The sequence below is a fragment of the Cyprinodon tularosa genome, unplaced genomic scaffold (assembly GCF_016077235.1).
Source record: "Cyprinodon tularosa strain WSP-4 unplaced genomic scaffold, ASM1607723v1 ctg313, whole genome shotgun sequence".
Lineage (NCBI taxonomy): Eukaryota > Metazoa > Chordata > Actinopteri > Cyprinodontiformes > Cyprinodontidae > Cyprinodon > Cyprinodon tularosa.
Genome location: NW_024039023.1, coordinates 585,224 through 611,973, shown reverse-complemented (window position 1 = coordinate 611,973; position 26,750 = coordinate 585,224). Strand labels below are relative to the sequence as shown.

At 38.9% G+C, this 26,750-nt stretch overlaps 1 protein-coding gene across 2 annotated transcripts in view; it reads right to left on the bottom strand.

Moving 5' to 3' along the window:
• The window catches only part of pde8b (phosphodiesterase 8B), an 87,965-nt gene that overhangs the window by 32,370 nt on the left and 28,845 nt on the right, over window positions 1–26,750 (bottom strand). The window contains exons 1-7 of one of the 2 annotated variants that reach the window (XM_038292483.1): window positions 18,193–18,477; window positions 18,046–18,102; window positions 4,917–5,107; window positions 3,495–3,554; window positions 2,487–2,544; window positions 2,131–2,219; window positions 1,956–2,034 (exon numbers count right to left, since the gene is read on the bottom strand). In XM_038292483.1, coding sequence (XP_038148411.1) covers window positions 1,956–2,034; window positions 2,131–2,219; window positions 2,487–2,544; window positions 3,495–3,554; window positions 4,917–5,107; window positions 18,046–18,102; window positions 18,193–18,219 — 561 coding nt within the window. In that variant the 5' untranslated portion in view covers window positions 18,220–18,477. Of the gene's footprint in view, window positions 1–1,955; window positions 2,035–2,130; window positions 2,220–2,486; window positions 2,545–3,494; window positions 3,555–4,916; window positions 5,108–18,045; window positions 18,103–18,192; window positions 18,478–26,750 lie in introns of those variants that run through there. The other variant, XM_038292482.1, reaches the window with a different exon arrangement.

The window sequence follows — 26,750 nt, the reverse complement described above, 5'->3', positions numbered from 1 at the left end:
CCTGTTTGATTTATCACCAATTTTCCTCCTTCATCCTCCTCCAGGGAGGTCGTCTACAGTCTCCTGGATCTTAAATCTCTGAATAATATGTGCAACTGTAGTCACAGGAACATCAAGCTGCTTTGAAATGTGCTTATAGCCTTTACCTTTAACATGTTTGTCTCTTAATTATCTTTCTAATATCCTTAGACAACCCTTTCCACTGCGTCCTCTGGTCCATGTTTATTGTGGCACACACCACCAGCATAGTGACCTATAGCTGTAGTACCTATACCTATAGCACTATATATAGGCCCACTGACTGATTACAAGATTGTAAACACCTGTGATGATGATTAGTGAACACCCTTTGATCAAATGATTGGGTAACTGTCATTATTGCCCAGGCTTGTTTTATGATTATTTTATCACTCTGTTAAAGCATGGTTAAAATGGAATGTATGTATATATATATATATATATATATATATATATATATATATATATATATATATATTAGGGATGGGACGATTTATGAAAACCGTCCGAACCTTTCGGTTCGGTTCGCGTGTGTTGCGTTCGGTTCATGCGCTGCTCCTTTTTCTCATAGGCGAAGCGTTTACACTCCAGAGCAGAAGGTGGCGGTACTGCGACCAAAGCCAACCACCAGTAGTAAACCAGAAGAAGAAGAAGAAGCGGAAAAGCTTAGCCGGGTGTAGCAGGGAAAAAAATCGGTTGTGGAGAATTGTGTGGGTATGGCGAGTTAGACAACCCTTTCCACTGCGTCCTCTGGTCCATGTTTATTGTGGCACACACCACCAGCATAGTGACCTATAGCTGTAGTACCTATACCTATAGCACTATATATAGGCCCACTGACTGATTACAAGATTGTAAACACCTGTGATGATGATTAGTGAACACCCTTTGATCAAATGATTGGGTAACTGTCATTATTGCCCAGGCTTGTTTTATGATTATTTTATCACTCTGTTAAAGCATGGTTAAAATGGAATGTATGTATATATATATATATATATATATATATATATATATATATATATATATATATATATTAGGGATGGGACGATTTATGAAAACCGTCCGAACCTTTCGGTTCGGTTCGCGTGTGTTGCGTTCGGTTCATGCGCTGCTCCTTTTTCTCATAGGCGAAGCGTTTACACTCCAGAGCAGAAGGTGGCGGTACTGCGACCAAAGCCAACCACCAGTAGTAAACCAGAAGAAGAAGAAGAAGCGGAAAAGCTTAGCCGGGTGTAGCAGGGAAAAAAATCGGTTGTGGAGAATTGTGTGGGTATGGCGAGTGGGAAAGAACAGGAGTTGGAAGACGCGCCAGCAGCATTTTATAGGTCTGCTGTATGGGACCGCTTTGCATTTAGAGTGACCTACAGTACGAGGACAGCGATGAAGTGCAAAAGTGTGCAAGCATTGTGCAACACGTTTTGTTTATGCTAACAGCAACATGTCATTCTAACCCCGAAATCCCTCATACTCCGTCAGCAACCCCCGCTCCGCCCCGCTGCGCTCCAGACCGGCTGCTCAAAGCAAAGCCTACAGCCTCCACTGTGGCTCCCGTCCGCTCCCCTCTGAGTTCCTTGGAGATGGTAGAGAGCATGCGCCAGATGATTAAATTCAAAGAAGCAAAACATGCGGAAATGATCCAGGGTTTTCGTGAATCATTTAAAATAATTACAATCCACTATTTTCTGGGGGATTTTTTCATTAATTTAATAATTTTTTATGGGATTTCGGTGTAACAATCAACATATACAGAATCGAACCGAACCAAAAACCGTGACCACAAAACCGTAAATCGAACCGAACCGTGGATTTTGTGAACCGTTCCACCCCTAATATATATATATAGATATATATATATATATATATATACATATACACACACAATTTCTATACTATATATAAATATACAGGCGTCTGTTTATTTGTAGAAATCCTACCTGAATGATGTGATCCTCACTGGTGATTTCCACCGCCTCTTGGCAGTGCTCCAAGGCTGTAAAAGCAGAGTTGCAGGCCCTACGGAGGAGTAAAGTTGGGTAAAGTCAAAATCTTAAAACTATATTGATTTCTTCATGTTGCCTCTGAGCCAAGATCACATTCTGTGTGCCATACCTGAGTTTGAAATGACAGCGCACCTCTCCATGTTCGATCTGTACGAGTTCATTATAGCACGCTGAAACACTGCTGCTCTCAACAAACCTCTGGAGGCCGACCCAGGTTAAGTGGTGTTTTGAAGTAGAGGTGGAGAGAGGAGAGGGGAATGGAATGAGTCAGGATTCACTCAACAGGGACTGATTTAGAAACCGCCCACGCCATTTTCACACCGTTTAACACTAGAAGCAACACGACTTGCACTCAAAATGACCATCAAGCTTACAATTATCTAGAAAAACGTTTTCAGATTTCTTTTAAAGCAAGTCCAGAAACACATAAAACGGTAAAAAAATGAGGTAAAAGGTTGGACATACCCGGCTAAATCCAGCACAGAGAAGAGGGAGGACAGATGGTTCCTCTTGATCAGGGAGTCTATGGATTGACAGAAGGGAATCGTTACTGTTTGCACTTTTTAAGAACATGATTATGCCTACACACATAAACACCTGACTCAGGTTGCAGAGACAGGAACAACAGAGAGACCAGATGAAGCCAACTGCTTAGCTTAAAATAGTGTCTATACGTGCTTATTAGGGATTTTATGTGTTGACGACCACCTACTCCTTGGAGATGTTCCTAACAGCTTTAAAATGGAACTACGGCCTAATCTTTTTAAAAAGTGTTTGATAAGTTTGGATGGAGAACAGTGGTGGTTTGCAACAAATATCAATCAGATTTAGTCCTGGATCTGGACTGGAGCGCTCTATGCTTGATCCAAACCTTTGTTTAAGACTTTTTTTGCTTTGAATACCATCTGTTTAGCTCCATCTATCTTAATATCATCTCCGACTACCTTACTTTTACTAAAAAAGAAAAGCATCCCACAGCATTTTTCCCTGTAAGACGATGTTCATTCCCATAACCAACTGTTGTATTTTAAGGGATTCTTAAACCTGAGCTGTGGATTTGTGCAGCTGCTTCAGAGCAACCATGGACTTCTGCCTTCTTTTGTTATTGATGCTGTCTTTGCTAAGACAGCCCAGGTCTGTGGTTTTAGTCCCTCCATGTTCTTATAATTAATTCTTCTATGTTTTATTTAATGTTGAAAGCTTAGGATATTGTTTTAAAAATGGATTGTGCTTCAAATGTCTTCCTAAATTTATAACGGGGGCATTTAAGCCCTATTAATTTACTCATTTTATAGGAGTATAGGTTACAGAAAAAAGGGAAAAAAATCCCAATAAGCACCACTGAGTTTAAGTCTATTGCATAGAATCTCAATAAACTCCATAAAGATTAGGAACTGTGCCAGGAAAATGTGCCACTTTCATATATAATAAATAAGAAGATAATTGAAAATGTATTTTAAAACTAAAGCTTACTTTTTAGGGACAACAGCAAGAATAACCGTGTTTTCGGAGGGCTTTGTGGCACGGATCATCCTGAAAAAGAAATAAAAGGTAAAACTCAGCAGGACAATCGTTCAATTCTGACTTTTGAGAAGTGGCTTGGATTGAGGTGCAGGATAAACATGTGGGCAGAACCAGGCGGGTGATGTCATAGGGAAGAACATTTGTGTGTTTAACACAGTAACAGCAAATGCAGCTTGTGCTTCAGAGGTTTGGCCACCAAGCCGCACAGTTGGCAGGAAGTGTGGGAAAGTGGTCTGGAGGTGGAGGAGCAACGAGTCGACAGTGATGGAGCACAAAAGGAGCAACATGGGGGAAAGGATGATGGCAGAAATCCTCAGGGGGGGAAAGGAATACAGAAAAAAATGATATCAAGGAAGAGAAAGATAGAGGCTAGGCAGAGCTGCAGCCAGGACTGTGGTAATCTGAGGATAGGGGAGACTAATGGATCACTTTCTTGGGAACATTTTGAAAGTCCTTACAATAAATCACTTGACAAAATACATAGTGGTGAATTCTGCTGCAGATCTTTGGACTGCACACTCCAGCAATAACTAAAGCACATAAATCTGCAGGACACTTGAACACATTTGTTTGTGGTAAAAACAATGACAAATAGGCTGATATATATATTATATATATAGTGAATGACTTAGTTTGTGATCCTGTAGCTCTTTTCAGAGACCAGTGCTTTCAATTTCACACTAAATCCAGACACAGAACTCACATTAATGTCAGCGTTTCAGAAATATGCCTGGAAAACTCGGCAGGAAGGGGAAACAGTGAAAAATACGGGACTAAAAATATCCTTAGAATAAATCCTCATACTCGTGCACACCACAAAGCAAGAGGGGACAGAAGCACAAACCAGTATGAACTTAACAGCTGTTAAAGCTCAAAGAGTGACAAAAAAACAAAGCTGAAAGTTACTTTACAAGAAATAAACTTTTCTTTTCTTCAGTAGTTTACTTTAGCGTCTTTTGGCCTGTGATATCCTTGTATTTTAACAGCTAAAGCTTCTCAGTTACACAGTTATTCAAAGTTATGCACAAGGTTCTTTTGCAGTTCATGTTTCTGTTTCCTTGCAGTGAACACTAGATGGCGGCGACGTGCCCTTACAATAAAACTGCATTCAATTTGTTTGTAGAGCTCTTTAAAGTATTCAGGTAAAAATAAATGTATATAGTAGGAGAAGTTGAAATAAATGGGTTAACTTTAATTTATTAAAGTATCATTAAGGTACTTTATGAAGGTAGAATCTAAGGAAACCAGTCAATAAAAGTAAAATATCTTGCATTTCAGTAGACATGAGAATTATTTCCAGGTTATTTATTCACGCTGACTAAAAAAAAAGTAAATTTTTATCTCCATAAACTTATTTGAGTCAACGCTCACCTGCAGACGGCCTCGGGTTCAAAGTAGCGCGAGTGACGTCCGTCAATTACTATTATCTCGTGGTGCTTGTCCAGAAAACACTCGACGGCAGACTCGGGTGTCCGTGCAATGTTACACCGGAACCCGGCTCGCTCGCAGGCCCACCAGAAGGCATCGCTCTGGCTATCCTCCTTGGCAAACACGAGCAAGACCTGAGGACAAGAAAACCAGGATTAGATGGTGTTACTATCAGAGGCCCCTATTATGCTTCGAAGGGATTAAAGCATTCTCCACTGGGTTTACTTTTCTAAAAGACCCTCTTAATGGAGTGTTGCATTGCATCGCAGTAATCTATATAAGATATAAAGTTTTTAAAAGTCAGACATGTCAGCACATTTTATTAAAGTGTTGCATGATGAAGCAACAGAAACACATGAGTTTCTATTCAGGACTTAAGAGCAGATGGATGCAAGGAAGCAGCAAGGTGAGGCCATGAATTTAATAAGAGATTAGCAACATAACAGCCTTCAGGCATAGAGATAAACAGACTTTACTGTAGACTATTTCTATGGGGAAAATAAAGAAAAATGACTTAAACGGGGGTAACAGGGAAAAACAACACTTAGAATCTAACAGACTGCAGAAACAATAAGAATTACACAAGAAAGATAAACTAGAAAACACCCGGCAAAAATTTTTGAACCCAGAGACGGGGCTAGACTCTTTTTGTTGGAGGGCAAAAGGGAGCAAGGCTATCTTATAATATAGGAGCAAATATATTAAAATATGCTAAACACATATTTCGTGTTTAGTGATTTCTAAAAAAATGCAACTAATTCAGAAATCTAAAACTCAGCTAGGCAGATATCAGCGTGTGGATGTTTGTGAATAGGAACTGGAGTATTTTCAAAGCAGAGAAGCAAAATTAAGTAGGGCTGGGTAAAAGAAAATCGATTTTGAATCGATTTCTTTACATTTTTGCAAAATCGATGTCTAGGGAATGAGATTGATTCATTTTATAGTGACGTTCACATTCAAATGAGTAGGAAGATGCACTCAATATTCCTTCAAGCCAGACAGCTGCAAATATAGCCAATAGGTTATTGTTGGCGCAAAATTGTTGAAATGTTTTTAAAATTTTTAATTCATCTTTCTATTTATTGCAACTGTTATCTATTAATAAAACATTTAAGATCAACATCTTGTCCTTTCATTGATTAAATGGACCAAAATTGTTTCTGCTTGCTTAGCTAACAAATTTTGCTTACATAATTTTTACTCTTATTTGGGTAACTTTTGTTTTAACTTACTGTACTTTTACTGAAGTAAATTTTTTGGCACTCTTTTCACCTTTACATAGCACTAAGTACTGCACCAAAGTATTCATGTGATGTTACATGTCAATCATGTAGGGGGGCACCTGGGGGCCAACCAGGTTTTCAGTCCCTCCCCAACTCCATCCCTGAGTAAACCTTACCTATTAGGCAAATGGCTAAATAACAGAAAAAGATGAGGAAAAACCCAAAAATAAAAATGCAACAGACTGGTAACCCCGTAAAAATACATAAAATGACTTACAATTATATTGATTTACTTATAAATATTTGCATTTTTAATAAATGTATTGTTAATGACCATGAATTATTAGATTTTTCATTGAAACATTTTTTTTGGTTATTTAACGGGGTATGTAATTATTTAATTGTTAATTTTAGGATTAAATGGTTTATTTAACAGAACAATTATCCATTTTATGGCTAATTTAAATAACTGTATTCCTAATATATTTTGTTGCTTCATATATTTCGGGGATCACACCGCAACGATGGCAGAAACCATCTCACAACAAACATACCCCCACTGTGGGAACCCCTGGTCTAAAAAATAAAATTCTTACAGAATAAAAATAAGTTGACTGCTTTACCCTCTTATTAAAGGAACCTTATGAGACTTTATTCTTTTTAGGGTGTTTATAAAATCCTAGTTTAATCTATTCGATGTAGTTGTTTTGTTCACATAACTGGAAGTTTGTTTCCTTCAAAGTATGTTATATTTTTTCTATTTTCACATAAATATGAAAAAAAGAAAAACCTTTAAATCAATATTAGTTTTCAAGAGCTAGCTGCTTTATTACTGAGAAGTTGGACTAAAGTTTATTTTCTTATTTGATTTGAAACTTAGCTGCATTAAAATCCTCCGATCTCCTGATTGGACACATAGAGCTTTGAGTTGAATTTGGATCACTAACACACCAGGCCACCTTTGGTACAGCGGTGCAGAAAAGCAACAGGGAAAGCACACGTTCTCGTGCTCCGAACACAGCTGGCCTGCAGCCAGAACTAACAGCACTCGGCTCTGCCTCGCAGCGGCATCACCTCCTGAACCGCTCCGAGGACAACAAAGCATCCAGACACAAAGTCAGAACAGCCAGCACTCAGAGGGACGAGAGATAATGACGGGGTGAGAAGAAGAAGGAGAGCATGGCTAAAGCCGTGACTTTTCACATTTCTTTACAGAAATAAAACAGGAGTATCATCTTGTGTGACATGTTGTCCTTCACAGCTGGGAACAGGGAGAAAAAACACAGAATCTGGGAAAAAAAGAAGAGAAAAAGAATGGGTGGGACTTGGAGAAGAGGATAGAAGTAAAGGTCAGAGGAAAAAGGTAGGCTGGTACTTTTGAGTGCCTGTGAAAGGTCCACAATCTTTGATACTGAGCAGGCTTGTGTAACCATGATGGTAACATGTGAAATTCCACATAGAGGGGACCCCACGGATGCTGGAGCGCACACCTTCCACTCAAGAATGTTACCAAAAAAAAAAAAAAAGGCTTATAGGAGGCGCCATTGGTCTGAATACGACATCAGATGGACAACAACATATTATGCAATATATAATGCAACATCAGAAAATAAGAAAGCAACCAAAACTCGAGAAGCCTTTGTCCTTTTTAATATTATTTAGAGTGCTGTTTCCCCCTAGCAATAACTTTTGTTTAATAGATGTAAGATCTTAGTTTATTTTTATTTTTTCTTGTCCTTTTTCCTTATTCTTTCTTGTTTTGCACAAAATGAGGTCATTTACTTGACTGGTAAAAATGTGAATTTACACTTGTTGAAAATGTCTGTAAATAATGGTTGTTGTGAATTCCTATAGTGCAATATGGTTGCTCTGTATTGTTCTTTGCAGAAAGAAGTTGTATAAAAAAAAAAATATATATTTATATATATATATATATATATATATATATATATATATATATATATATATATATATATATATATATATATATATATATATATATATATATATATAATGCAACTAAACTGCAATATGCTGACAGCACTGTGACATTATCACAGCGCTAAGGCACCTTAAGGTTTAGGATATTCGTAAACAGATCACAGTAGACCAGTGGTTCTCAAACTTTTTCTGTCATTCCCCACTTTGGACAAGGGGGAATTTTCAAGCCCCGCCTGTCCCCATCGCCCCAACACAATGCTAATGAAATATGCAACAATCTTAAAATTTTCCAATTTTATTGAAGTAACAAGTAGTATCTAAATACAAACTATCTACATCAAATAACAGCAAGCTCAAATATAAAGAAAATAAAAATGCAGCTGTGTCAAAATTTGTATCAAGCTCAAAGATAGAAAAAATTAAAGTGCCACTCTGCAATCTGTTAATAAAAGAAAAGAAGTGAAATCCATCTGGCAATACAGGTCTATTTATCCCTGCATCAGTGGCTGCAATGAGCCTGTTTTGCATTGCACAGTTTCTCAAAACGGGGTTGCAGGCTTGATACTGCCACTCTCAAGTCATGCTCAATGTTCAGCTGAGATCTGTATTTTGTTTTCAGTAAAGCAACAGTTGAAAAGCCCATCTCACAGAGATATGATGTGGCAAAGGGAAGAAGAATGCACACAGCTCTCTGCCCGATGAGTGGATACTCCCTCTCCACTCCAAACCAGAATTCACTATTAGTCTGAGCATTAAACCTGAGCCTCAGGGTGGAGTCAGACGTCATTTCAATAAACTGGTCCTATTTATTTAAGAAAAAATATTTCAAATTCAGTTACTTATGATCAACCTGCGCCGTCAATCCCGGCGCATGTGCGCTTTATTTGCAGTCTGGACGCTGAGGGTAAACATGCTGTGTCTCTGCAGCGCTGAGAGGGACTCCTGCGATAGCGGGGGAGAACGGGGTTGGGACGGAGGAGGCGCCCCACGGCAGCACCTGCCGCTGGAGGACAAGAAAAGGAACGATACGTGCTTTCACGTAAGAGTCTCCAAAAGTCGCTAATTTGTCGCTAGTCCCTTTTTTAAAAAAGAGTCGCTGGAGGGGTCTAAAATATAGCGACAAAGTCGCTGAGTTGGCAACACTGGGGCGCGAAAGTTTATTCCGTTACAAATAATATGCCGACGTCACGTCAATCATTATTTTGGCACTTCAGTTCCAGGTGAAATTTTTCTCATATCTAATGTTCTTTTAATTAGACTGCATGTAGGCTATTAATGATTACTTTGTGGGTTTGATTGGTCTAAAAAGCGGCAACATGCAGCTATAAGGACAGTTTGCTCTCACACGTTCTACATTTATAGTCACACAACACACACACACACACACCGGAACTTGGCGCGCCCCACCTGTCACGTCTCAATTCCCCACCAGTGGGTCGCGCCACACACTTTGAGAACCGCGGCAGTAGACCAATAATCACTGTTACTCTACGTTGCTAAGAATTCTCTACTGTTCTAACTACTTATTTCCACATATGAAAATGCATTTAATTGATAAATTGATGCACTGCTGCAGACCCATGTGAGAGTTTTTGCCTGTTGGAGTTCATTTCAAATCCTCTAAATTAGATTTATCTTTGACTAGGGCACTTCAAAACATTCCTATTAGATTTTTTTAAATGACTGAAGCAGTAACAGGTAGATTTATTTAACATTCTGGATGTCCTCAAGAAATAAAGCAGTCCCTGATCACGCCACTACAACCACTGACCCTGTTAGATATTCCATTTAAAATGCTATATTACACTTAAGCTACATGTGACACATTCCTAAGAAAATGTTCCATTTAAATTCAGTCCATATAATGTTTTCCCAAAAGTTTTAGGGAAGCTATTTTCAGCAATCTTTTTGCTTTGATCTCCATGAAATAGATACTGTGGATCACAGACCTATTGTTTAATTATTAATACACATTAACTCAGGAAAAGGAATTCCAAAGTGTTAGAAATTGCTCCGTAACCCTTTCCAGAAAGTTGAATGTTGATGATTCTGTTTATCGTTAGATTCTTCTTTATAAAAAACAGGGCATAATGAGTTACTTCTTAAAATCGTCATGTTGTCATGTGGGTTATATGCCTATAGTGTCTATAGGATACAGACCAGGCAGTTATCAGGGTTAGTGTGGTTACTGAAACTGTTGCAAAACATATGATCATTCACAGTAAAGTCCTGATTTACCAAGAGGGGAAAATATATTTTCAGAAAGTTTGAGGTTGGTTTAAATAAAGCGGAAACCTTTTGCACAGCACTGTTTTCTGTTTGGGTGTTAGAGCCTCAAAACCAAATTTCCTTACTTCGGAAACAGGCGGCCTGTAAAGAGAAGCATTAGGTCAGTGGTTGTTAAAATTGGTACAAACTGTTCACCGAGCTGCCATGAACTGACCCGTGATGGGTGGAAAATGTGCTCTGGCAGATGAGAATGTTACAGAGGACAAGCTTCTTCACACCGTCATCAGTGCTATAGGTATCTTCTTGTACCTCTCTATTAAAAGCACACGAAGACTAACTGTTGACATTATCACCAAGATAAAGCACCTTTAAAATACACTCCTCTGTTCTATTTATGAATATAGTTATGATGGCAGCAAATTTATTATATTATACGTTATATTATATATTAAAACATAAACATTTATATATATCAGAGGTCACGGGTTAGCGGACAGCGGTCCGGATCCTGACCCACCTGCTGGCTAATCCGGACCCAACCTGATTTACAACATTTATAAATTACCACATGTTGTCTGACCACATTGTCTAAATGTCACTTGCACCTCTTCTCCTGTTACAGCCTCCGCTGTTCTTCCCGTATTGCTGCGCTCCGACTTATCCTCGGAGCTCGAGGAGAGCATGCACGATATTATCATTACCGGTAAATTCATAGGAGCAAAACATGCAGAAATTAACGCTTAATTTAATATGACATAAAAAAATCCCCATCAGCATCCAACAGATGTGCGGTTTCTGATGGAGATGAGAAATCTGCTTCCTGGTCTGTTGAAGAACCAATAGTTTGCATCCAATCTTTTAAATAAACTTTGTTAGCTTTTTGAAATATATAAAAATTATGCTCTAATTTGTAGTTAACGATCTGTTGTTACTATATTTTAATTTGACAAACCAGATCTTCTTGCCGTTCTTTTTCCTGTTTGGTGCGATTGCAATAACGGATCTTCCCCTGGCTGAACATTTAGAGAATGTTTGGCTCAACCTGCTGCTGTGAAGCAGGATTCTCCACCATGAACAGTATTAAAAATAAATATGGATCCAGGTTCAAAATGAGCACCTTGATATGTGCTTAATAATGGCTTGACCTAGCTGTCGCCATTCAAATCCAGGTTTAAAGCCTTGCAGGGCAGCCTAAAGCCCACTGCTCTCATTAAGCCATAAAAAAGGAAAAAAAGAAAACAACAAGCGGTCAGTTCAGGTGTTTAATTAAATATGTAAATCAGGAAATTGTCTATATACCAAACTGAACGATTGTTGTTCTTTACTTAAAAAACACATTTTTTTTTAAAATAGAAAGATGTTCTATTTTTTCTTTTTATATTTTTTTTATTTAAAAATTCAATGTATTACATGGACATAAAAACCTAATTTTATTTAAGTGTTAAATTCTGTTTAAAGTAACAGATTATAATTAAAATTGTCTCCAGAGCTTTACTGGTTGATGATTTTCTTTTCGATTTTTAATTGGTTGCCCCTGGTAAATATTATTGATTTTTTGTAAGTTAATGAATAATTTGAAAGCTGTAAAGGGATTTTAGAAAAACAAGAGATTAGGGCTGCAGTTCTTGACTCCAACTTATCAACTTATCTATTGATACATTTTTCAATTATCCAAGAAGAAATATATATATATATATATATATATATATATATATATATATATATATATATATATATATATATATATATATATATATATATATATATATATAGGCCTGGGATCTGATGTATTTCCAGGAATCTACTGTAACCACTCCTCCAGTTTGGGGGTCACTGCCCTGAGGGCCCCAATGACCACGGGTGCCACTGATGCCTCGACCTTCCAGGTTTTCTCCAGCTGTTCTCTAAGCCATGTTGCTTTTTCCTGATTTTGCAGTCCCTTGCTGTTGCTATATCAACTGCTTTATGTCCACTACCACAATATCCGGTTGGTTTGCCATTATCATTCAGTTCCGGTTCCATTGTCTTTTAAGTTCTCTTTTTCACTTTGTTGGGGATGGTGAAACCATTTATTATATATGCATTGTCCTGCATTGTGCTGCAGCAGTGCTGATTTTCAGTTGTTGCGTTAGCATTTCCAAAGGATCTTCCCCACCGCCTCTCACTGAACTGAGAGCCAAAAGAAACATGTAGTCATTCCCCATGTTAGTACTATAATATTCCTTCCGGCATATGTACAATGAAGACGGCAGACTGTCATGGCGCTTTACACACGGGTGACCAGCCTTACCATATAGGCTAATATAAAATTGTTTGCTTATTAAAATGTATCAGTTTATTAGTGGAGATATTACACCAACAATAACACACATGTAAATGCAGTCATTGATTCCAGCCAGTAAAAAAGGAATGTTTACACAATATCCCTTTAAAATCATAGTTTTATGGGAGAAAAATAGTCTCATTGGAATATGCCTTTTTTAACACCGAATTTTAAACACTGAATTTTTTTAACACCGAATTTTAAACACTGATTTTTTTTTTTAGACATTGAATTCCTTACACTAAATTTTTATCTGGTAAAAATTCACCAGAAAAAAATTCAGCTGCAAAAATTTCAGCTGCAAATTTGTTGACCTTTTGGTGAACTCAAGCCAAAGCAATCTACACTTGATAGAGTCGAGCAGCTTCTAGCCAATGAAATTAGCTCATTTGGTCACGTGACACAGTGGCTGGGCTCAGCGCTGTTCCCGGCTGAATGAGGATTTTTTTTTGTTAAACAGAATCACAAAACGTTAGTTAGCTACTAACAGACAGCTATTAGAGTTTTTCCTCTTATCAGACTGGGTGAAACACCTGAGCCGATCCCAGCTAGTACGGCACCCCTGTCTGCCAAGGCTCTTGGTTTGATCTGGAAGAAGCGGCCGGCGGCAAACTTTTTTTCTTCTCCATTTCCAAGTACATCCCGCTGCAGCCTGTGGGAAGGCGGGGCTTGACATCAAGTGGTGTCGTTAGTGCTGGTGCAGTGGATTCTGGACAGATTTCCAGTCCATCGCAGATTAAGAAAAAATCTATCCATCAAATTTCTGACCCGCTTAGTCCCTCATGGGGTCGCGGGGGTTGCTCGTGCCTATCTCCAGCGTTGATTAAGAAAACCGATATAACCAAATACTTGCTGGTGCTGAAGTTCAAATAATTGTGTTCAAGCTGAACACACTAATGATGCCTCAGCACTGTGCGGCGTATTTTTGTTTAAATTGACGGACTATTGACATCAGGGCTTGAGGATTAACTTTTCACAACTAAGATGAAAACATATCTTTACATATATCTTTATATATATATCTTCATATATGTCTATGTGCTTCCCTCCCCTGTTACGTCAGCATTTCCAATATGGCTGTCCTTGATGTGGGCAGGGCTTGACATCAAGCCCCGCCTTCCCGCAGGCTGCAGCGGGATGCTTCTCTCCATTTTGGCCAGCGGCCGGTTTGCCGCCTGCCGCTTCTTCCGGATCAAACCAAGAGCCTTGGCAGACAGGGGTGCCGTTAAAAAAAAGGCAGATTCCAATGAAACTGTTTTTCTTCCATATAGTTTGTACCCATTACACATTTTTTTATTCTTCACAAACCTCTCTGCATAATCTCAAACTGACATTTAATAAATAACATTTAATAAATTCCAAAAGATTTTATGTAGAGGTGTATCAGTAAAGGAGGTTGAAATTTCCTTTCACTACAGTCTTCACATAAATAAAAACTCCTATAAATTGACTCAAGACTGCAGCTGTGACTTAAATATATAGGAAGGAGTTCATGGGGCCATGCATTCTCAGCATGGCACTGTATGTTCTGTAGCACCAGCACGAGTTTATGAAAGTTTTAAGTGGCAGAATAATTGAAAGGCTATGTTTTACAACATACTACAGGTGCTCTGTAAATGGATATATGAGAAATACGATAGCCTACGAGTTGCTTTGTTTACCTTGCCTGCATCGTGTTATTAGATGAAGGCAGTATATGTGGATTTTAAAACTATCCAGGCCTGAGAGGCTGGAACGGTAAATGTCAAAGAAAACCCTCAATATATTGCTCTCCCCTTCAGAGCATTTTATCTCTCGTTTCATCTCATGAACATTTCATGTTCCTTGGGATGTGGGGGGGGGAGTCAAACAGGGTTAGGTCATACGGAGAGTAGTTGGAGGAACAACAACAGTGGAAGAGTTTAAGTTTTATGGTCCATAAAAAAGGCTCTGAAACCTTTTTAATAAAGCTTCCTCCACCTGCATGGATGGATGGATGGATGGATGGATGGATGGATGGATGGATGGATGGATGGATGGATGGATCCTGGAGCACAGCATGAACACAAGTAGCATGCCTGGCCTCTCACATCACTGAGCTGTACTCAGAAACCCCTGGAGATGGGTCAAAGCCTCACACAGCTAAAATCCAAGCAAATCAAATCAAGGCAATAAACCAGCACCTAATAAAGCTGCTCATTCTCGGGCTATGGGCTGAATTGCCAGAACAGAGGAATGCTTTGTGGTGCTCTCTTCCCAACCATCTGGGTAACCTCGACAAGCTCTTACTTTCTCTGTTACATAAGGATAAATCTTAGCAGCATATGGCCTAATCCGTAACCTGGGGATGAGTCCAGACAATCCCTGACTCAAGCCTTGGCCCTACGTTCTTAGTGGAAGGGGGTGTGAATTCACCCACCTTGGACTCACACCATAGAGGACGTATGCTGTTCACGGCTCCCAACTAAACTACAATCGCTAAACTAAGTCAGCTCAGGGCAAACTTTGAAAAACAGGTCACAAGGAATGGAGCATGGATTTCGTGTCACAGCATTTGATGTCTGAGAACTAAATCAAGCTATAATTGGTGTTTCTAATAAAAATACAAATGTCTTTTAAGGACAAAGTTAGGAACAACTTTGTCTCAGTTGAACTTTTTAATGTGTTTTCTGACTCGTAAGCCACTGACGGTTATCCCATTAAATTGTGATTTAATTGAACTGTTTCCCTCTGTGAGAGGAATAGAGGGAGAAATAAATTAAGAGGACTTTTTTTATAGCTCTTTCCTTAATGTTGTTACCTACAATCGTAAGTCGATGATTATTTCCAGTCTACAATATTACATTGGCAGAGTCCTTATCTAGACCCAACCTAATGCACATGTGAAAACGGTTTATGGACAAACTCTAACTATATTTAGGGGGAAAGGCTTCTATTGAACTAAAGACAAAATTATATGATCTATTGAACATTCATTGCCTTGCAGAAATATTCATTCCTGGACTTTTACACATTCTTTCTCAATATAGCAACAGGCTTGAATTTACAGACCGCCACAGACCGCCGCATTATGGTAAAGTACAATAAACAAAATACTTTTCAAAATTTTACTTAAAAAAATAAAATAAAATATATATGCATATCTACTCAGCTCTAAGGTAGTATCAATAATGTTAACTTATGTTACATAATAAAATAAGCAAACTTAAAATGATCCCACTTTTAAAGTAGCCGTTGTCAAATTAAGGATATTCTAGTTTACATATGGTAATTTTATATATTTTACTGCATTTGACTTCTCTTTGTTCAAATGTTAACAAGACAGTTGGGTCGAGCGGGTGCAAAAACTTTCTTGTGAGCCAAAGGAACAGGCCAGCAAACAAAAAGTATGAGAGCCACTTTCTTAAAGCCAGGCTGCATGACTTTTGGCCCGAGCATCAGTTTAATTTCAGATATGTTTCTAGGTCAGTATACAGCTCTTAACTCCTAACCATGTCCTGTGTGGGCTCTTCTCGAAGACACGCCTGTGTAACTTGGGATGGTCAGATCCGTCACTGGATGGATCGTGTGATTAAATACTCTAAATACATCTAAAGCTAAAAATTGACTCTTTAAATTAATAATAATTACATAATATTAGACCCAAACGTAAACTGTAGAAATCATTGTTATGCATTCTAAATTCACACACACTGGTGAAACTATGTATGAATTAAATGCAGGGGGTGGAATCAAATAGAATAACATGTTTGACATTCCATCTACATCAGATGACACATTTTCAATGTGATAACAGAATGGAACTGCACTGCCCTGACTACAGCCATCGTTTCCTGTGGATTAACTGCCTGTCAGTGCCTAACCCCGAAATCCCACATCCTCAGGAACCCCAAAGCAATGCCTACAACCTCTGCGGTTCCTCCCCTTTTGCTCCACACTAAGTTCCTCGGAGCTCATGGAGCGCATGCGCGATGTTATCACAAGAGGTAATGAACCCTTAATCTAATATATCAAATAAAATTCACCATCAGTATCCATCACACTTTCAGATTCTGCCCAGACATTTTCTTTTCGTTGTGGGTCTTTATAATAGGGATAAGTAGGGTCATACAAAATTGGTTTGTTCTCTACTCCCAGAATCAGCATCTCTTCGTCAATGCCTGCAATAAGAAGTTTGGATGGATGTGACAAAATTTTGAGGCCTTTCAGCTTAAAATAAATCATTTAATCGAGATGAAAAAATATGCTTCTAGGTATGTTGAGGTACCAATACCGGTAGTTTGCATCCAATCAAATTGCCTTCTCTTTTGGAAATATACAAAATGTAAGCTCTAATTAGTTATAACTGATCTGTAGTCACCCTGTTTTACTTTGACAAACTTTCGAATCTTCTCCATGTTCTTTTTCCTGTTTGATACCATTGCAAATGCGCATCTTGACCTAGCTGGCTTCCAGCGGACTGGAGCGGAGTAAAAAACGGCATGGCTGACTGACTGCGGGGACGTGCGGCAGAGTAGAGCTGGATGTGGAACAGTTCTCATTGATCAATATGACTGCACTAGTGCTCCATTTGAGGTACGTGAGCAGGGCGGAGCAGTGACGGAAGATGTGTAATCTGGGGGGTTACCTCTAAATTTATTATTTTTCTGTTATTTTGTATTCAATAAGAATATTTCATTCTTTCAGATCAAGGATGTGTTATTTGAGTGTTCCAAAAAAAGTTAAAAAACAATCCACTGAACTTTTTTTCCAAGCTTGAAGACGCTGCACTTCCCATCCAGGAAGCTTTTTCAGTTCAAAATGTCAGGAATAACTTTTTTTGGAATGACTATGACCTGGATGTCTGAGAATCTTTACCAGCATGTTTGAGTGTTCCCTTTATTTTTTGAGCAGTGTAAAACATGTTTATATCAATGTGTACACACATTAAAATGGTCCAAAGTAGAGACCTGATCAATTACATTCAGAAATACTCTCCATCCAACATGACTTAGATTAAGCTCTATTGCGAAGAGGAAATGGAGTAAATATATGCAAAGCTGCTAAGGATATATTACTCTGCTGTAAATGCAGGAAAATTGTTTACTCAGGAGGGGAGTGGGGAATAAAAATTAATTAAAAAACTCTTTACATTTTCATTCATAAAAAAAAAATCTAACAACAAACAAAATATAAATAGGTTTGAAGGAAAAAAACAAAATTAGTCTAAGACAGTATCTGGCTTAAAAAATACAAGTTAGAACCAAAGTGGTTTGTTACTCTCGGCTAAAATAAAAGCTGGCCAACTTTTGTCACAGATCCTTGAATCTGTGGTCCTCAAACATGTTTCCAAGCTATATAAATGTAAGTGTTTGCAGATGTTGCTACATGCTCTTACCTGAATTGGCTCCTTTGTCAGTCTCATAGGTCCCACACATTCTTCTGTGGCTGAAACCTGCAGAAAAAAATATAACAATCACTTAAAGAAAACAAGGAAATTGAAGATACATAAAAAAAAAAACAATTAAAACAGGGTAATCCTTACCATTTTACCATTTATCTCAAGAAGCATATCGATTTTTTTTCCTCCTCAACCTGCCTGTCACTGTTGTACTACAAAACTTCTGTCGTCTTTACTGCTTGTCTTTGGCTTTGAGTTCAGACAGCAGCAAGTGCTGTTAGGATGGAGATGCAGTGAGTAGAACATGACAGTAAACTCCCCCTAAAAAAAAAAATATGGGATCTAGATCTGTGGACGCAGCTTTTGAGGGGAACACGCCTAGGTGGTAGTCATGGGTATTATCATGGAGCCAAAGGAGTCTGCAGTCGTTTGCTGCAAACCTCTTTTAGAGCGTATTAGCTGCCTAGCCACAGTCTGAACCCGCCGGATTTACGGGCTTAATCCTACAGCAGGATCATCTCACACACTGTGCTGCAGAAATGTGTGTTTCTCTTCATGCAGGCTTCTAAACCATACGCGTCACCCAGGTGTTAATACGCGACTCAGGTACATGTGCATCCTTCAAAGCATATGTGTGCCCACATGCTTCTGCCTTGCACAGAATGAATAGGATGTGAAGTACATCATGATGTACCGTAGCTGACATGGTGTGGGCTCTCTGTGTGTCATGTCTGAGTACTTCCTTCTTTAAATCCACCTGTTTGTGAGCTTGCTTTTTCTTGATGAGGAGAATATATGGTCATAAACCACAAAGGCTGGAGGAGGCATTCTGTGTCTGAGGGAAAGCAAACACTGCAGTGATAAATGCGATGTAACATGGTGGAGTTTGGCTTACTCTGTGCTAAAACTACTCACTGTCACACAAACTGAGTAAGGGAGGTACAAGCTGATGAGTCAACTACACAATATTGACTAAATGATTCGTTGCTGGTCATTTTTGACCACTCAAGAAATCACTAAAAATCTCTAACACTCCAGTACAATCACACAGTGCACAAATTTTGGGTAGCCATCACTATTTCAGATCAGAAAGGTGTGAAATCAGAAATGCAAAAAGTTAATTACTGATTTAGTAAATGCTGTTCCCATTAGGTGACAACAAAGTACCATCTCTGCAGTACAGGATTGGATCACAATGTTCTCCATGTCAAAGATACAGCAAGGAGTTTGAAAAATTCCTTGATGTAAGTAAAGTCTGAAATGCTAAACGGCCTGTGATTATGGATAAAGGATACCAAAGCGCTTAACACAATATTCAGTCTTTCACAAACTGATTGTGGAAAGCTACATTGTAGCCACCGCTGCCCTGGGGCTCACTGACAGAAGAAGGCAGCTGCACACTGATGCCAACAAACCCTCTGACCAGTATTAATAGACAATGAGGGTGAAGTGTCTTGCCCAAGGACACAACATGACTGAAGCCAGAGCTGGGGTTTGAACCGTCAACCCTTCGATTTCAGGGAAAACTCCTGCATCCGATGCCACTGTCCCCAGGGGTAGTTACTGTGCTATTTATTAGAATCACATCCATGGCAAACATCTTCCTGAATAACCAAAGATAAAAAACAATGAACTCATCATGTTTGCGATTTGTTGCTTTTGTTTGCTAGACTACGGAAAGGTATAAATGGTAGGGTATACTGTGGTCACAAAGGAATGGACATTGACTACATTACTAAGATATGCTGTGGAGTAAAAATATTGTCCAGTTGCTTTAAAGGAAACTTGCAAAGAAAGCATTCCTAAAGTTAAACCCAATATATACCCACTCATAAAGGTATGGATGGATACATGCTCTCATGTTGTGCATTTTTGACCAGTGAAGAGTTCTGGCAATCTGTTTTTGTCAAAAACCAAGGAGCTCGGGTGAATTATAGCCATAGTATATCGTTATCAGGCTATAGGAGAGGCACCAGACAGCCCTTGGATCAATATTTTGAATTTTACAAGCCAAACAAGAAAAGCCAGGCACCAGATGGTAAAGAGTTGCAGCGAATTTAGAATAAAACCAACCAACTGTACCAACTGGACTAGTGTAAACAAAACAGCATAACAGGAACCAGAGGGGCTATATGTTTTCCATTCAGAACTATGGGGGGCACTATTTTTGTTGGTTTCTGTTAAGAACGTCTGGAAGCATGTTGCATGCAGACTGGGGCACGGAAGCGAGATTTGGAGAACGGTTGAAGGTCTAAGTTTTGGCTGAACACAGCAACTCTGTATCGGGTTAAATTAAGTCATAAAAGAATTATGTGGTCTTGATCTGAATAAGTGATCAGGTCCAGCTGTATAGGGCCACCTGTCCATCTCAGATCACATCAATATGGCATCAAACTCAGGCCAACTTTGTAGAATAAGCATCCGAGATTTTCAGGTTGTTTATAGCAGGTCTTTTCACCGTCATGGACTCTACAAAGTACTAAAATATTTTTTCATTGTTGTAACATTAGGTCATTATTAACCTCCTTAACGTTGTGGCAGGGTGAGGAATTGATAAACCACATTCTTTTATAAAAAATACATGAGAATATACCCTTTTTTGAGTAATTGCTAGCCAGTGTAAATAAATGCTGACCTTATTCAAGCAGAAATAAGTTCCACTATAACCATGGTGGTGGAAGTAAACCACAAATGCTCGAAAAACATGTCAATTGGAGAAGAATAAGGATGATTATGTGCAATAATAGCAAGTTCTGCCCTACAGCTCCTGAAAAATAGCATGAGCCTGTGTGAACTTCTGTTTTTTCTTCTGTGTCCTGTTTTGGCAATATAGCTCAGGGAATAGATGTCAGACACAGGCTCACCCTACAGGGCCCAGGACTAATAAAGTGAAGGTCCCTGCTTCTGATATTAAAAGGCACTGGGACACAAGGAGGACAGACATAGGGATGGCTGTACCCACCAGAGAAGAGCAGACAAGAGCACCAGGAGCCCGACCTCAGAGAGATCAAACCCAAAAGGGACCCAGTCCACAAGGGGCCTTAACCCGGAGATTCTTTCACGTACTATGGCGTACGCTGAATGTGCAGGTGGGGCTTTCCACTGATGCCTGTTGCAAAGTTTCTACTTGTAAGGTAAAGTTTGGCATGCTATTTGAAGAAATCCATTTGACATCACTGCTGGTAAAAGTTCACTACCTCTATATTATTTGTTTATTTAGTAATTTGCATCATTAGTAGTTATACAGTGGCCTCAGATTCTTACTTACCCTGCAAACATGTCCAAATTTCCACTGCAGCACAAACACACATACCAGCAGGTCATGTTTTTTTTTTTTTTTAATGTACCAGTAATCTTATTTGCGGGGAAACTTTTAATATATAGATATGGGTGAGATGAGATCCACTCGAGCGACTGTCTTATAATTTCATCCCCACACCTCCTCGGGGAGAAATGGGTTCATGCATGCTCTTGTACATGTTTAATAGGTCGGGTAAATGGTCATACATGTGTAATCCTCCACCATACCTTTAACTATTAAAATTAGTTATTTACCTTTCTATTATGTCAAACCAGTCTGCCCATTTAGACCTAACCTCTGATATCAAGTTTCCTGTAAACCTAAACAATGGGTGTGTATGTCATCTTCTCCACAACTAGAGGCTTAAAGGTAGAGGCATTAAGTTCCTGTTATATACACTGCATGAAAAGTGGGATTTTCGTCAATATACGGCACTGTAGATTGTCGTGGAACTTCAGGTTAGCGGCAGTTTACGGCAATTTGCAGGCTTCGTCGAAAACTCCCGTAAATTGTCAGAAATTGACGTGGAATTTCTCAGGCAGTGTTCCCCCCATGCCTCCCCCCCATGGAATTCTAGGGGAGGCTTTAACATGTAAATGAACATGCTGTGAGCTATACAAATGCAAACCAGGGTTGCAGGGGGGGTTTTACCCCAAGTGACATCTTTCTGAGGAAGAAAATCCCTGATACAAAGAGATCAGGCTTAGTATACACTGCATGAAAAGTGGGATTTTCGTCAATATACGGCACTGTAGATTGTCGTGGAACTTCAGGTTAGCGGCAGTTTACGGCAATTTGCAGGCTTCGTCGAAAACTCCCGTAAATTGTCAGAAATTGACGTGGAATTTCTTAGGCAGTGTTCCCCCCATGCCTCCCCCCCATGGAATTCTAGGGGAGGCTTTAACATGTAAATGAACATGCTGTGAGCTATACAAATGCAAACCAGGGTTGCAGGGGGGGTTTTACCCCAAGTGACATCTTTCTGAGGAAGAAAATCTCTGATACAAAGAGATCAGGCTTAGTATAGCCTCTCACATTTTAGCTTGAATTGATTTATTTAATTAAAGTATAGAGACCAAAACAAATCTTTAGCCGACAGAGCAATACATTTAGAGCAGTAATTATTTTTTTAAAAATTTGCATTTAAGATAAAAAAATAAAATGTTGTCTGTCAATATGCTCAATTCACAATTACTTAAGTGGAAAAGTTTCAAGAAATGAGTCTGAGATGATTCACTTTATAACATGGCGCATTATCCTGTTGGAAGTAGCCATCAGAAGATTGGTACACTGTGGTCATAAGGTCCGGCCAGGTCAAGATCCGCAATTGCAATCGCACCAAACAGGAAAAAGAACATCGACAAATTCCGGTTCGTCAAATTAAAATATAGCAGCAACAGATCGGTGACTAGAAATTATAGCACAATTCTTATATATATATATATAAAAAAAAAAAAACTAACACCGTTTATTTAAATGATTGGATCCAAACTATTGGTTATTCACCAATGAGGAAGCAATTCAATTCAATTCAATTCAGTTTATTTATATAGCGCCAAATTCACAACACATGTCATCTCAAGGCACTTTACAGTTCAACCAGATCATACAGTCAAATTGATACAAAGTTTTCTATCTAAGGAAAACCAGTTGATTGCATTGACTCATTGACTCAAATACAATCCCCCACACTAAGCAGATTTCTCATCTCCATCAAAATATTTATTTTATACCGAGGGACTTAAACTTTAATGAAATCCATTCAAAAGAAACTTCTTATTACAGGAATGAAAAGAGATGCTGAGTTTGGAAGTAGTGAACAAGTTCATTAAAAAAAAGCAGTTTTGAATTATCCTTATCCCCGTTACAAAAATCTACAAAAATATATATATATATATATTTGGGCAGAAACTGAACATATGCTGGATGATGGTGGGATTTTTTTAATATGTCATATTAAATTAAGCGCTCACAGGGTTCATACAGGAATGAGTGACTCTAATTTAATGCTATTTAAATGCTATTAGAAATGATTTTAATACCATCAACAAGAATCATGTACACAAGTTATTAGTGTACATGAAATATGAAGGAGCTGCAAGCAGAGTTCCTTGACTCCTGTATGTATGTAAACACACACACACACACATATATACGTATATATATATCCTCTAGCTTTTTCTCCGCCTGGAGCGATATAATATATCTGACGAAATTGTTTTTATAAGCATTTTTTATTAAAGAATTATAAATGCTTCGATAAACATATTTAAATAATTTTAGTGCCAATTAAGGCCTTGATTTAAAAAAAAAAAAAAAAAAAGAATGATTTTTTAATTATTTTTATTGATCCGCGGAAACTCTGGTTCATCTCGCGCATGCTCTGTACGATCTCCAAGAAACTTAGAGCGGCGGGGTCTGGATCCACAATGGAGGATGCTGCTTTGCTTTGTGCAGGCGGTCTGGAGCGTCTGGATTTCGGGGTAAAACTCCTCTTGGACGCGATGGCGACTCTGAATCGAACAAGAAGAACTCAAAGAAGAGATGCTAGCGGTAAATATATGTTCGATTACTGCCTGCTAAGCTAAAAGCAGCCTAGCCTAAGCTACCGGCTAATAGCAGCCTAGCTATTAGCCTATCTAGCCTAGCCCTGCAAGAACAAGCTTTATTAAAGTGTATTTTTTGTGATTACAGGAAGCAGTATGCCGTCTTAACAACTCGGAGACTAATTGCAGGCGCTATGAACCGGAGCAAGGGTAAGATTTAAAGAATATGCTTTCATTCTGCGGTAAAAGGCAATGGATACGGATAGATACCGATCATAGCTTTTACATTTTGTTTTCACAGACTACTGTCGCCTCACAATGAGGCGGTGACCTCCTATTTGCTCGGAGCCATAATCAGCAAGTCCAGATTTGCACGATGTTGATAAAGACGACATTGTGTGTAAGTGACTTGTTTTAATGTTTTCTCCTTCCTTGTTACTGTGACTTGCGTTTGATTTTTTATTTATACCACTCTCATTTAATTGTTTTCCAGCTGCCTGTAAGACGTATTTTCAGACGGTACGCAGGAGCTTCAGATATACGCAGCCAGCCAACACCCTGCGTGCGGAGGCAATCTGCTCGGAGTCGGGCCAGAAGAAAGAGGGTAAGACTTTATTTGGTGACTATTTTTCAGGTGCATTAATAGATGTGTTGTGTCCATACGCAGTGCGCTGATTCATTGTTTTTTTTTTCAGCTGCTGAAAGCGAGGCAGAGTGTGATAGCAGATGAGGAAGTGGAACTCTGGAAGTCCGCCTTCCTCGGCGGTGTCTCTGGATGGATTGTACGGTCGCCGCCATTTCGTAGGCCGGATCTTACTGAACTCTGTGTTAAGCTGCAGTCCCGGTTAGAAGCGATGCCGAAGTACAGGGCCACGCACAGTATGCGTCTGCACATCGGACCTGCCTCGGAGGGAATGCTGCCAGTTACCTCCAACCCCGAGGAAGCAAACGGACCGTTCACGGACTTTTAATTTTTAGAAACGCATGTGTTTGGATACGCGTTGTATATAGTTGTGTGTGTTTCAATAAAGCTCTTTCTTTGCATAAACAGCTTCCTGCAAATGTTCATTTCCTGTATAAATTCATTCATGTCCTTGATGGTAGCCTAATAATTGTGTAGTAGTGTAGGATAACATAAATACACACCATATGAATGAATAAATATATGAATGAATAAATATATATATATATGAATAAATATATATATGTAAATATATATATATGCCAACCAATCACGAGCGACTTTACTTGTTTAAAAAGAAGTGGTTCCGTCCAATACTCAGTAAGAAAATTAAAGCCTGGCGTGGCCACGTGTGGTTTTGCTGCCAATCACGAGCGATTTCATTTGTTTGAGAATAGTGGTTTCAGCCAATACTGAGAAGGTTATTCAAGCCAGACCTGGCCAGCCGCGCGGGTTTGCTGCATTCATATGCTAATTAGGGCCATTAGTACAGCTGATCGCTCTCCACATACGTCACGGTACGTTTTCGACAATTTGTGGCACGACAAACGCGGACAAGCACGGGTTGCAAATTGTCGGAAACTGACGAAAATCAGGCAGATCTGCGGGAGTTTACGGGGGTTTACGGGGACGAAAATCTCACTTTTCATGCAGTGATAATCAGATAATTTAGCATCTGGGTGAACAAGCAAATGAACAAGTTCACCTTTCACATACATATAAAGCCTTTTGATAGTAAAGTCAGGTATTTAACAGGGGAATACTCTTTTTTGCTCTTTGAAGAGCAAATCTGCACTAACGGTAATGTAAACAGATGCAGCACAATTTCCAAAAACAGGATCACAACTGTAAAGACTATAAACAAATATTCTTAACTTTGATTGGTCTGGAAGAATATTTGGCTGCGTTTAAACTTATTGGATTGACTGAAGTCAAAGCCTCTCGAATATTAATAAAAAACGGCAACAAAAGAAATGCAGCAAACAAAAGCAGAATTTTCAAAAGCAAAATAATTACCAAGATCTTTACACCTAGGAGACGCGTCTCAGCTGTTCTACACCCAATAAACTTTACAATAACACGCTGTTTATCCTCCCATTTTGCCCCAGACATGGCAAAATGTTCCACCGAATACCTGCAAATGGGGTGCATGTTGTTCATGCTAATGCAAAGCGGGTGTGTGGAACTGTGACAGATAAGAGCGGTCGACTAGTTCAGGGAGATCTCTCACTATCCCACATCATAGTAAAAGGACAGTTAGTGATTATTTCATACAGCAAACAAAAGCAGAGGAAATAGTTTGGTTGAGAGCATCAGAGATACATTTTTTTTAAAAGATCAGAATTACCTCACTGTCACTCTTCAGTCAGGTTATTTAACAGATGCCAAATGCAACACGTTTCGTTTGCAGGATAAAACTTTTGTGTTTGTTATAACTCCATAAGAGTCTTAAATAAAGGAGTAAGGCAGACATCACTGAGCTGCAAATCATACAGAGGTCTCTGCTGGTTGCACCAAAAAAGGCAACAGGTTGGTATGAGGTGTTCTTGCAGGTGTTAGAAGCAGAGAGGAAAGATTGAGACAGAAAAGCAGAGATGATAGATGGAGCTTATGTATGTATTAACAACAAAGGATTTTAAAAGGAAATAAGTAACATTGGAGCATCTCAATAAATTTGAATGACATCGAAAAGTTTATTTACTTTGGACAGTAAATAAAAAAGGTAAAATAATAATATATTTATTACATACACGTTTATTTCTGTTCATTTTGATATTTCTGGCTTTGTTACATGTCTGCTACACTACTTGTGTGTTTTTTCCCACTACTTCTTTGTTCAGAGTGCAGGCTGGTGCCAATTCGCCCTGATTGGTTCGAGGGAACCAACAACAGG